At 41.6% G+C, this 13,244-nt stretch overlaps 1 protein-coding gene across 2 annotated transcripts in view; it reads left to right on the top strand.

Annotated features, from left to right (window-relative positions):
- Positions 1–13,244, top strand: part of cntnap2a (contactin associated protein 2a) — a 404,761-nt gene that overhangs the window by 271,253 nt on the left and 120,264 nt on the right. For both annotated transcript variants that reach the window (XM_039790455.1, XM_039790456.1), the window contains exons 12-14: positions 4,032–4,138; positions 8,519–8,638; positions 9,602–9,717. In XM_039790455.1, the coding sequence (XP_039646389.1) occupies positions 4,032–4,138; positions 8,519–8,638; positions 9,602–9,717 (343 nt within the window). The remainder of the gene's footprint in view (positions 1–4,031; positions 4,139–8,518; positions 8,639–9,601; positions 9,718–13,244) is intronic.

A 13,244-nucleotide genomic window follows, 5' to 3' on the forward strand; every position in this document is an offset into this window, starting at 1 on the left:
TTTAGTAATTTGTCTATATGGCTGGAGTCACAATAGAGATGTCTATTCGACAGGCTTTGTCATCAGATAACTTTCGAAGGTTATAAGTGCTACCTGATAACCAATTTGAACAGATACAGTAATGCAGCTGTTAATTTTAAGATCTGGATAACTGCATGAAGACCTTTTGGTCAAATTACTATTCTATGCACATTAAGTCATCTGACGTTGTATAGTACTGTAGATGAAAATGAAATTGAGTGACAACAAATAGCTGTGATATCCCAGTCCATACTACAGTGTGAAACTTTACTCTAGAGTTTTTCAAAAACTTTGGTTTTCACATGTGGAAAATTATGGAAACAATCTATGTTCTATTTTGGCCTACAGAATGTGCATACATTTTGATGAAGCCCTCACTTTTGGATAAGTTTTCATGCCTGTGCCTGTGGACTATGGACTTGCTCTCAGCCTTCTCTTATCATTTGTTTTGCCTTGCAGTGTGAGCTAATGTGGTATGAAATCATTATTATTATTATTGCAGATTGTGGTGCATTAGTGCTGCTGATAGTTTCCAGCAGCAGGATGACTGTGGTCAGATTTTTAGAACAAACTCTTGTGATGTCCTAAGATGTTCACAACAGTTTCCTACCCTTGCTTTTCCCCATCTCTATTACTTCAAATGTTGTGAATCAGCCCCACAGTACTTGAGGTGGGCCCTGTCCTGCCATGGAAGATAAATGGGTGCAGTGTTACCATCTAACTAATCAGAATGTCTTTGAAGGCAGTTCAATAGCTCTGTCTGACCTCCTTTTGATCAATGTCGTTCCGCTGTGGGATTCGGTGTAGGCTGAGATGGTAGAAGAAATAAAACGTGCACATATGTCTGCACAGACACAAACTAATGCTGACACACATGGGGGCCAGGCATGCAAATTCCCATATTGCATAATGCCACTGTCATTCTGTGAGGATACAGCAACAACACCCACATAAAAGAATAAACACACTCTAGAGGTGCTCAATTATCTTCGTAGATCTTGCTTTTTTCTCATACAAAGCCCAAAGCATATGTAGTCAGTGTACTTCATTGCTCACAGCTTGACGAGCATAATATCTTTTGTGATTGTCTGTGCTCCTTAATCGCAGCCCATTGTGAAGGCACAATGCCATTTTAACTGCACTTGTTAACTTGCTAAAGCTATATAACATGTGGCATATTTGGATCACCGCTATATGATCATTTTTCTGCGTCAGTCAACACAGCGCCAAGATGTATGATTATTTTCCAAATGTCATTATTCTATTATTCTATTTTCTGCAGCAGCTATGTATCTCCCTCATTCAATACATATAGACAATACTTAAGAAAACACCAGTCCTGTATTGCATTTCAAAGGCTTGTAACCTTTGTTGTACTTCCTTACTTTTTTAGAGAGTAAGAAAGTACAAGCGTAGGTTAATGTGGTTTGACAGCTTACAACACACTTTATTTACACGTGAAAAGTAAGTGCATATGAGTGCTAATATACAGAGATACTATTTACAATTAAGGTGTTTTCACACCACTGCACGGTAACTCACTGCCTCCAGTCATTTCAATTAGGGAAGGCGGCAGAGGGGAAGCAGTTTCCATTATGGCGGTAGGGGTATGAAGTGGTTTACTCCCACGTGAATGTGCACAGGTTACGCTCTGCTGCGCAGAGTCACCATGCTGAACTTCTGTCAGTATCTGCCTGGCTTTGGCCAGCTGCTTTTAAAAACGCTTTGCTTTTTTGGGGAACGCTCTTGCAGGTAGACAGTTTTCAGGGCGGTTGTGTGCAAGCAGCTTTCTAGACGCTCCACTGTCAGTGAACTCACAAGCCCACTGTTGTATGTCAGCTTCGTAGTTACTGGAGCTTTGGCAACGGTGATCGTCTTGTCCCTCCAGCTGCTTAACTGCCCGACTCCCTACATGACTAAAGAAGAACTCTGCATTTTAACGGACCCCCGCAGCTCATATGAGTCAGTGTTTGTTTTTCATCCAGCTGCTTACCTCTTAACATCCCTTTTCATAATCATCACTCATTCAAATAATCATACTCACATATTGTAATCACATAACTTGTGCAGAACTTTGATGTATTAAGGATTTGAGATTGTTGAAGAAAAAACAGTGATGTCTTAACGATATATGCTTAATGCTGTATGATGTTGATAACACTGACTACGTTTACATGCAGCCAATAACCCGTTCAAAACCGGAATATTAGCAATAACCCGGTCGCGCACGGCCATGTAAACACCGGCAAAAACCCGAATATGCTCATATTCCGGTTTTTAAAAACCCGAATATGCTACCTGGGTTACCCCTTTTCTAACCCGAAATTTTGGTCATGTAAACGCGTATTGGCATATCCCCATCAAAAGGAACATTGATTTGTGTTCTGCGCATGTTCTTTTCACAAGGAATCTTGGTCTTTTGAATAGAGGAACTTCTTGTATGTGCCAGAAAACATAGTTATAATAATAATTATATACTATAATAATATAGTTATATGTCAATGCAGAAAACCTGCGCGCAATATACCAGAAGTAAACAAGAAGTAGAGGTAAACATGGCAAGACGCAGCACAGCACCACACTTTTGGAGCGAGGAGGAAACCAATTTCTTTATTTGTGTGGTGAAAACCATGAATATAATGTCTTTTGTTGACGGCAGAAAGTACCGAGATAGTGAGATTTATAAGAAGGTGACCGAAAAGTTATTGCGTCTTAAGGTTGTCCGTAGGCTACGTCCAGACGCTAACCGTGCGTCGCCGTTTACGTCGGGATATTGCCAATTGATTAAAATTCCATGTAGGAGTAACTCTCTCTGCTCACGCATGTAAACGGGTTATTCCGAATGTTTCAGAAACCCGAATAGTGACCTTAACACGAAAATTGACAGCTTGTAAACATAGTCATTGTTTTACTTGCATTACACTCCTAATTCCATCCTTTTTTAAATCAGGATACTGAATTGTGGCAATACAATTCTTCCTCCTCTTTTGTTTAACAAACACAAACTTGTGCATTCCAACCATTATCTACATGGACAATTAGCAGGATGAACCCCAATTATGTCATCTTCTGCGTTCCATGATCACTTAAATTGTTTCAATATTGGCAGACAAGCAATTTATTTGTTTTCTTTGACATATTTTATGTGTTTCTGTTGTCACACAATATATTGAGTATAAAATTGTGATTTCTTGCAGCTCATAATTGCTTCCTGTTAACCAAAGTGACCAGTAATTCCTGCGCTGCACTGACACGTTCAATCAAAGGCTCTAATGATCAGTAAAAGTGTAGGCAGTCATTGACATTCAAAATGAGCAATCACATCTCATCCATGTGTCACATTTTTTCTCTTCCACCCTTTTTAACTCAACAGCGATGTTTCATATTTATCCACTCTGAAAACATTGTTTGATGTCGAAATTAAAAAAAGTCTTTCTTAACGCAAACAAAGGGCCAAAACAGAGAGAAAAATATATGCATTCACAGTGAGTAAGCAACCAGCTGGCTACTTATCCATGTCATAATAGCTGAAAGTGGCAGGGGAGTTATATTTAATCAATTGACATATTAACACTCATCATTGGGTATAATAAAAGCACTTCTCAATGTATAAGGTTAAATAAACATGTGTAATAATTCACACTGGTCATACTGTATCCTACAGTATCATTGTTTTAAACAAAATTCAGGAATATTAGGATACTCTGATCCATTCGGTGCCACAGAGGGAGACACAGGAGTATTCTGTAGGTTTCACCCAATACGATCCTCAATACCACATGCATGTTTTGCGTTAACCAGTCAATATACAGTATTTAACATACAGTAATTGACCCATTGACACACTGATGGTCAAAGGTATTTGACCATCAGGTATTTTTTCACTATAATTATCTAAATGTCTCACATATGTGACAAATGTTTAGCAGACATATAATAGTTTCCCTTCTTTAAAAGGCATTGCTTGTCATGCAAATGTTTAAAAGTACTCTTCCTCATTCTTTCTCCAGATGTATGCCTAATCACTGTGAACACGGCGGCCGGTGTAAACAGACGTGGGACAGTTTCAGCTGTACATGTGACGGAACAGGATACACTGGAGCCACCTGCCACACTTGTAAGTATGCGAGTGTGTGTGTGTGTGTGTGTGTTTGTGTATGCAGTTGTGTGTTATTGCCCATCTGTTTTTTCCCCTCTCACTTGAACGCCACTGTGTTCTGTTCCTTGTGTGTTTGTGTGATTTGGCCTTCCTCTGTTCGTTTGCCTTTGAGTGATTACGCTGTTTCTTCTTCCAAAGCCACAATCCTCAGCAGAGGGACAGATGAACTTTTGAAGTGTTCAGAGGCCAGGCTTTTCTGACTGCTTTATGTGTTTTGTTCTGGTCTGAGAAGAGGCAACTCGACCAAAAGCACCAGCGCACAAAGAGAACAGAGTCAGATAGAGAGAAAAGGCCAAAGAGTTTTTTTTTTTTTTTAAAAGGCTTACAAATCTGAGAATGCCATCCCACCTCCCATGTGCCTCAAATATTGTTCTCTTTTAAGAGAGGATGAGAGGGAAAAGGTTTGGCAATATTGTGTATGGTCAACATAAAACAACAGATTTAATATAAAGGAAGTGTAAGGAAATTAGAGTTAGAAAAGAGTGAAAATGACTTTGTTCAAGATATGGCTTCACAGAAGGACAGATCACTTTGAACATCAGAAATGAAATAAAGTATGGACAATAAAAACAAAAATATGGTTGTTTTTTTTAAACACAGGATGTCTAGTGAGAGATGTCTTAGTGTGACAACATATCTATCTGTCTATGTGTTTGATCAATATTTATGAAGGACTAATTCACTAATAAGAGATGGCTTAAGGGACAGCAGTAACCTGGAGATGGTGGGTCGAATCAGGGGACCAGCCAAGAAAATGTGGGTTAGGAGATTGGATAAATAATGTCTTCTGTTTAAAATATGTGTTGTGGGAGTTGCCCAGTATCCCTTTAAGCCCTTAACTATTAGTTTATTAATCAGTTAGCAGATTGACAGAAGATATGCAAGAATTTTGATAATTGATTAATCTTTCATGTCATTTGTTAAGCAAACGTCAAATATTTGCCTATTCTGAAATTTGAGGATTTAGCTGTTTCACTGCTTTAACTGCTTCATATCATTGCAAATGGGTTTAGACAGTGGTTTCGACAAAACAACTAATTTGAAGACATCACCTTTCACTCTGGGAAGTTGCGAATGCCAATTCTTTACTATTTGCAGACAGGTCCTTGCCTAAACGTTTAATGAATTAGTCAAAAAATAATCAACAGCTAATTATGTATGTGACAATGTGTATTAACTAGGTTAATACACATTGTCCACTGATGCTAACAGATCAAAATGTTGTGGCATCTTCAAAATGATGGGCTTTGGTTGGTTTCCCAGTTATAGGCTATGAGCTACTGATATCCTCCCTGATAGTACTTCAATTTTGGAATTAGGTTCATGTCCATCCGTTCTAGTGAAGGTTACAGTGAAGCGTATGTGTAATAAGGTGTTTTTATAAGGTGCACTGCTTTTATCTAGGTATTTTATGCAATAAATTGGCCAAACTTTTTTTTAATTTAATTACATTCTAATCACATTTCCTCTCGAGCAATGTTTCTTACTATCTTTGTTGGCCTTTGACTCTTTTTGAATCTCGTTTGTTGTGTCCCACTACTGTGAAACAAACCTGGGAGAAGTGCTGGTTATTCAGCTTCAACTATGTTACATCCTTTGACCAAAGGCTCTGAACCAGAAGTAGTGCCTCAACAACCGACCCGAGGAGCGCGCAAAAGTGGGACCCAAAGCGTAACGTGGGGAGGCAAACGTTGGTAAATATCGAGAGGTGTGAGCCGCAAGGTCTGTGGTACATTGCCGTTGCAAATATCCCATTAACATTAATAGAGTTAAAGGGCCAAAACTGGTCTACGTTGACTATAGCAACCCCCTAATGGCCGATCTTCTCCAAATTTGGTACAGAGCCTCAGAGCAGCATGCCAAACAAGCATTAAAAGTTGCATGTTGATAGCAATTACTACGGCAGAGGAATTGCAATCGCAAATGTCCCATTTGCATGCATTGAGTTATCGGCCAAAACACATAAACGTTGATTATAGTGCCCCCTAAAGGCTCCCTAAAGGCTGATTTTCAAGTACAGAGCTTCGGAGTAGGATGTCGAACAATAATACGCTGATTTTTGCGCTGATACTTATTAATTTGGCCAAGATATGCTAAAGTTTGTGTTTTGTGGCTAGCTACGAAAATTAGTTTGGTTGTAAATTGTGCATAGTTTAACATAGCAAAATTCTTTTAATAACTTTTGGCTAGGTCCATCTGGAGATGCTACGTATCAGGTTTCGTGCAGATCGGTCACACAGCCTAGGAGGAGGTCGTTTTGCACATTGCGTGATATTGTAATGTGGGAGTTATAGGCAAAAACACGTTTGACGTCATTATAGCGCCACTTAGTGGTCCATATCTGTAATTTTTGGTATGTGAGGTCCATGAACCATTGTACATCTACCATACCTGCAAACTAGTCGCTTTTTGGCGAAAATCGCCGTTTTGAATGGGAAAATGTCATCCACGAGACTCATGTAGATCCAAAGAGTTTTTATTTTGGGGGTGAGGAGGAGGGGGTCCGAGACCCGGTGCTAATACGGCACCGGTGCCTTAACGACTGTTATCTACCGGACCGAATAGTAACGCGGATTTCGGTGCCTTATTTAGGTGCCACTTAAATGCCTGCACTTCTCTCTGATGCTCCGAAAATGGACGTTAGAGGCACTGAAACATTGCCGCACAGGACGCTAGTTAACACTACACTTAGCAGCAGGTAACGTTAGCCTACCGTTAGCTAGCAGCTGGAGTGGGGGAATGTGTCACCTTTTTCAGCCCTTCTGAGTTTGCAGGTATGATCTACGCTGTAAATTTGAAGTTGCTCACATTAGTGTAAGTGGTGAATCCAAACCTGGGTCCCATAGGCCATGCCCACTTTGACAAATCAGTACCCCACTGTAGGTGTGGATATGTGTATTTTTAATTTGCGATGTACGGTTTGAGTTATGAGGCCAAACGCGTTTTTTTTCTGCTATAGCGCCACCTAGTGATGGAAGTGGCTGAATTTTTTTTTTATGAGGTCCGTGCAGGGATCCGGACCAGTCCTGAAAATGGCACCATGTACGGTTTAGGCTGTAGAATCAGTTTTAGGCGGAGAAGAATAATAATAAGAAACCTTAGGAAAACAATAGGGTTCCACAGCTCCTCTGGATCTCTGAACTGCGTTGCATTGCAAATGCGGTTCCCAGCCCCCTCGGGCTTGGACCCCTAAAAAGAGCAATAAGGAAGTAGCCAGAGTATGTAATGAGAAAAGAGAAAAGGACAAAAGAAAGGAGAGTAAATAATGGTAATAACGAGCTAGGACTAAGCAAACTAAGGGAGAGAAAATAGATAGAGATTTGTTTTTTGTTTTAAACTCAGTTTTAAGCCTGTGAACAATCAAGGAAGTTTCACTCTGAGTCGCACTTTCACATTTCTCTTTGAAGTGCAATTCTTCCTCCCTTCCTCCTCTGTCTGTTTGTCTGTGTGTAGATCAGTGCAAACACAACATCAATATGTTGTCAGATGGATTGCTAGAGTGTGTGGGACAAAACACCACTTCTTGACAGGCACTGAATAGAGACTGGCAACCACATGAAATTGCCTTCTGGAAGGAGGGAAAAAAGAAAACAACTATGGACATTGATGTGCTATTTCAGATCCATCCCAAAATTCTACAGTTTTTATGAAATATATATTAAGGTTTGGATTTGCAGGCTATCTTTGGGGAAGTGTATCATCTTTATTGTCAAACTGTGGGCAGCATATGGTAGTAGTTTATCATTAATTGCGCTAACCCTAACACTAACCCTAACCCAAGATTGCGGAAAATAGCTTTGAGTGGGTTACTGTATTGACCTCCACTCCAGTGTCCCCTCAGGACAGAAAATGAGACCTGCCATGCAAATTTCTCTTTAAAACACTTTTGTGTTTACCAGAGGATCAACCCCTCTGATTTTAGATTAAAACATGGCCTTACCACTGCCACAACCCTCAGGCCAACCTTTACTGTACATGTTTTACCCCCCAACATGGTTGAATAGCAAGTTGTCTCTTCAATTTTCATCCACCCAACAGCAGTGCTGTTTGAAATCATTCTAATAAAATGTGCATATTTTCCAAGATCAACATATATCTTAACAGGTCACAATATAAAATAAGCAAACTGAAAGTTATTTTTTAAATTTGTGCAGTTTGCTCAGAATCATCTGACCTTTAACCCTGTAAACAATATAATAAAAGCTGATTTATTATGTTTTGGTCTGATGTGTGTTATGCATAACAACCTCTGTGGCTATGAATTATTTAGTCTTGTTTCCTCCTCCTCTAACTGCTCATTTGTCCCCTTATTTCTCTTTGCCCCTGCCCCACCCGCAGCTATCTATGAGCCATCATGTGAAGCTTATAAGCATCTGGGCAGGTCCTCTGACACCTACTGGATCGACCCTGACGGCAGCGGACCCCTTGGTCCCCTCAAAGTCAATTGCAACATGACAGGTGTGTGTGCTTTCATCTGTGCTGAGTCTACTCTGTGTGTGTGTGTGTGTGTGTGTGTGTGTGTGTGTGTGTGTGTGTGTGTGTTTTTTTCCTGTCCTAGCCCCCAGTGACCTGTGAGGGAAGAAAACTCTCCATCCTTCGTCATTATTAACCTCAGACAGCAGCACTCTTAACCTGCTATACCTGGGGTTTCCATGGTGATGCAGTCACAGCTACTGACATTTAACTCTGAAAAGCAGCCACCACGACACGCACAGATACACGTACAGTACACACACACTACAAGCACATTTGAAACGGACCTGTTATGAAAACCGCAAACCTAAGAGTGCTTCAATGGTCTGAGTAACACTTCTGTCACTCACTCACACACACACGCACACACAAGCACACACACACATACACAGAGTGGAATAAGTAAATAGTCTGGAACAGCAGAGCACGCATGCAGAGCAAAGGCGAGACTTTTAATGAAATGTCACTGCACTCCGCTGGCTAGCCCCTTAGTCACGCTGAATAGCACACTCTCACATACCTCCGAAATGTTAAAAGTTTCTCTTTCTCCCACACATACACACACCTCAGAGACATGAAATACTCACACACATTCCCTGACTGACAGTGAATGAACAGCGAGATGTCAGAGTGACTGGCTCATGCTTTAACAGCACAGAAGTGCCTATTAGACCCTGCAGTCTCATAGCTGTAACTTAGATTACACAGAAAGAACTTCACTGCTATGACTGTGTGTGTGTGTGTGTGTGTGTGTGTGTGTGTGTGTGTGTGTGTGTGTGTGTGTGTGTGTGTGTGTGCGCGCGTCGCGTGTTACTATATCAGCATGTGGGTTTGTATACTGTTTGTATACATGTGTGTATACTTACTTAAACAAATACTTTACTACAACTAACTTATTCTTGCAGTTGAAGAATGGTTGTTAACACGCTAACATGTTTGTGTGTGTAGAGGACAAAGTTTGGACAACAGTAATGAACAACCTGCCACCCAAAACTGTCGTAACTGGCTCCAGTAGAGAGAGACGCACCGTCTTACAGGTTAACTACAGTGCCTCTATGGACCAGGTAACACACACACACACACACACACACACACACACACACACACACACACACACACACACTAGCATACATTATGTATGTTTTGTGTTGCAGCATTTGAGTTTAGATTTTCTAAAATCCAATACAAAAACTGGTAAAAATGTATGCCTGCCATCATACACTGATTTCCAGTGAAGGTGATGTGTTATTCTTATATGAAAATACAATGTAGAAAAAAGGGTATATTTTATAATGTGTACATTATTAGGTTAAAAAAAAGGTTTTTAGTAGGGCTGGGCAAGTTAACGCGTTATTATCGTGTTAACTCATTCATTAATTAACGCCAACAATTATTTTATCGCGCATTAACGCAGTTTTTATTATTAGGGCCCGAGCGCCGACAGCGGCGAAGGCCCTATTGAAACTGAAGGAATTATTAGGGCCCGAGCGCCGACAGCGGCGAAGGCCCTATTGAAACTGAAGGAATCATTCTTTCTTTCTTTCTTTCTTCTATTATTTTCCCGTCAAATGAATTGGCTTTTTGAGGGGCTTAATATATTCAAAAACTCACCAAATTTGGCGGTTGCATCAAGTCTGGTGAAAATTTACGTATTTTAAGGGTTTCGGGAATAGGCGCACAAAAATGGCTCGCTAGCGCCCCCTAGAAAGTTAAGAAAATTGAGCCCCTGCAGTCACACATGTCAAGATGTACAAAAAACGTCATTACAGCCATACCCTAAACCCAACAGGAAGTTCGCCATTTTGATCTCAAAGTTCGAAATTAGTGCGATTTTGGCCATTTCCACATGTCGTACTTTAACGAACTCCTCCTAGAGATTTCACTCGGTCTGTGCCATCTTAAGATGTTAAAGATGAAAAGTTGTTAAAAGAAAAACTTTTCGTCATAGGGTGGGGGCCGTGCGGGGCGGGCCATTTTTGCGTTCGCCGCCCGAAACAGGAAGTGGGTGTAAGTCGAGTGTACGTTGTCCGATTACCTCGAAACTTTTCAGGATTCATAAGAGTCCAACCCTGAGGACAAATAAAGGCCGATATTTACTTAAAGTCATACCGCCCCCTAGTGGCAACAGGAAGTAGGCCTAAAAGTCAAGGTGCTATACTTTAACGAACTCCTCCTAGAGATTTCATCCGATGGACTTCAAACTTGGTCTGTACCATCCCAACACCTTAACGATGAAAAGTTGTTAAAAGAAAAACTTTTCGTCAGACGGTGTGGGCGTGGCGTGGCGGCCATTTTGAGTGTTTAGCGATGAACAAAGAAGTTGTTGTAACTTCAGTGTACGTTGTCGTATCTGCCCGAAATTTCTCACGATGGACAAGGGTCCAGGCCTGAGGACACCTACAGGCCAAAATTGACTTTTGGTCATAGCGCCCCCCGCTGGCAACAGCAAATCTGCCTTATATGACAAACATCATCCGATTTGCATGAAACTCAGAATGTGTGGTCTACATGTGATACTGAGCCGCCCCCTATAATATGACCACGCCCACTTACTCAGGCCACGCCCCCTTTCATAACATTTCAACCGTTTAAGGTAGAGTATTGTGTGAGGTGTCATTGAACTCAGCAAAGACTGCCTTATTCATTGGTGATGGTTTGGCCCGCCCCCTAGGCTTAAGCCACGCCCCTTTCATAACGTTTCAACCGTTTAAGGTATACCCTGGTGTGAGGTATCATTGAACTCAGCAGAGACTTCCTTCTTCATTGGTGATGGTTTGGCCCACCCCCTATGTTTAAGCCACCCCCCCTTTTATACATGCTGACCCATTTAAGGTAGAGTCTTGTGTGAGGTATCATTCATCTCAGCAGAGGCTTCATTTTAATTGGTGATGGTTGGACCCGCCCCCTATGCTTTAGCCACGCCCCCTTTCACAGCTAATGAACCGTATGACGTAGAGTCTTGTGTGAGGTATCGTTGAACTCGGCGGGGAGTTCCCTTTTCATTTGTGACGGTTTGCGGCGTCCGAGTGCCGCGCAAATGCACGGTCGCAAGGAGCGGCGTCCACCGGTAACCCCGACGCGCGCAGAGGCGCGAGGGCCCGTCCATCGCTGCTCGCAGCTTTAATTCTTTCTTTCTTTCTTTCTTCTATTATTTTCCCGTCAAATGAATTGGTTTTTTGAGGGGCTTAATATATTCAAAAACTCACCAAATTTGGCGATCGCATCAAGTCTGGTGAAAATTTACGTATTTTAAGGGTTTCGGGAATAGGCGCACAAAAATGGCTCGCTAGCGCCCCCTACAAAGGTAAGAAAATTGAGCCCCTCCAGTGCGTTTAACGTAGACTCACGAAACTTGGTACACCTATGTAACATGTCAAGATGTACAAAAAACTTCATTAGAGCCATACCCTAAACCCAACAGGAAGTCCGCCATTTTGATTTCAAAGTTCGAAATTAGTGCGATTTTGGCCATTTCCATGTCGTACTTTAACGAACTCCTCCTAGAGATTTCATCCGATCAACTTCAAACTCGGTCTGTGCCATCTTAAGATGTTAAAGATGAAAAGTTGTTAAAAGAAAAACTTTTCGTCATAGGACGTGGCGTGGCGGGCGGCCATTTTGTGCATTCGCCGCCCGAAACAGGAAGTGTGTAACCTTCGAGTGTATGCGTTGTCCGATTACCTCGAAACTTTTCAGGATTCATAAGAGTCCAACCCTGAGGACAAATAAAGGCCGATATTTACTTAAAGTCATAGCGCCCCTAGTGGCAACAGGAAGTAGGCCTAAAAGTCAAGGTGCTATACTTTTGCGAACTCCTCCTAGAGATTTCATCCGATGGACTTCAAACTTGGTCTGTACCATACCAACACCTTAACGATGAAAAGTTATTAAAAGAAAAACTTTTCGTCAGACGGTGTGGGCGTGGCGTGGCGGCCATTTTGAGTGTTTAGCGATGACCAAAGAAGTTGTTGTAACTTGAGTGTACGTTGTCGTATCTGCCCGAAATTTGTCAGGATGGACAAGGGTCCAGGCCTGAGGACACCTACAGGCCAAAATTGACTTTTGGTCATAGCGCCCCCCTCTGGCCACAGGAAATCTGCCTTATATGACAAACATCATCCGATTTACGTAAAACTTATAATATGTGGTCTACATGTGATACTGAGCCAGCCCCTATAATATGATCACGCCAACGTGCTAAGGCCACGCCCCTTTCATAACATTTGAACCGTCTAAGGTAGAGTCTTGTGTGAGGTGTCATTGAACTCAGCAGAGACTTCATTTTTAATTGGTGATGGTTTGACCCGCCCCCTATTGTTAAGCCCCGCCCCCTTTCATACAATTTGAACCGTTTAAGGTATACCCTTGTGTGAGGTATCAATGAACTCAGCAGAGACTTCCTACTTCATTGGTGATGGTTTGGCCCGCCCCCTATGTTGAAGCCACGCCCTTTTTAATAAATGCTGACCCATCTAAGGTAGAGTCTTGTGTGAGGTATCATTGAACTCAGCAGAGACTTCCTTCTTCATTGGTGATGGTTTGACCTGCCCCCTATGCATTAGCCACGACCCTTTTCACAGCTAATCAACCG

This window comes from Perca fluviatilis, chromosome 22 (genome assembly GCF_010015445.1).
Source record: "Perca fluviatilis chromosome 22, GENO_Pfluv_1.0, whole genome shotgun sequence".
NCBI classification, from domain to species: Eukaryota; Metazoa; Chordata; class Actinopteri; order Perciformes; family Percidae; genus Perca; species Perca fluviatilis.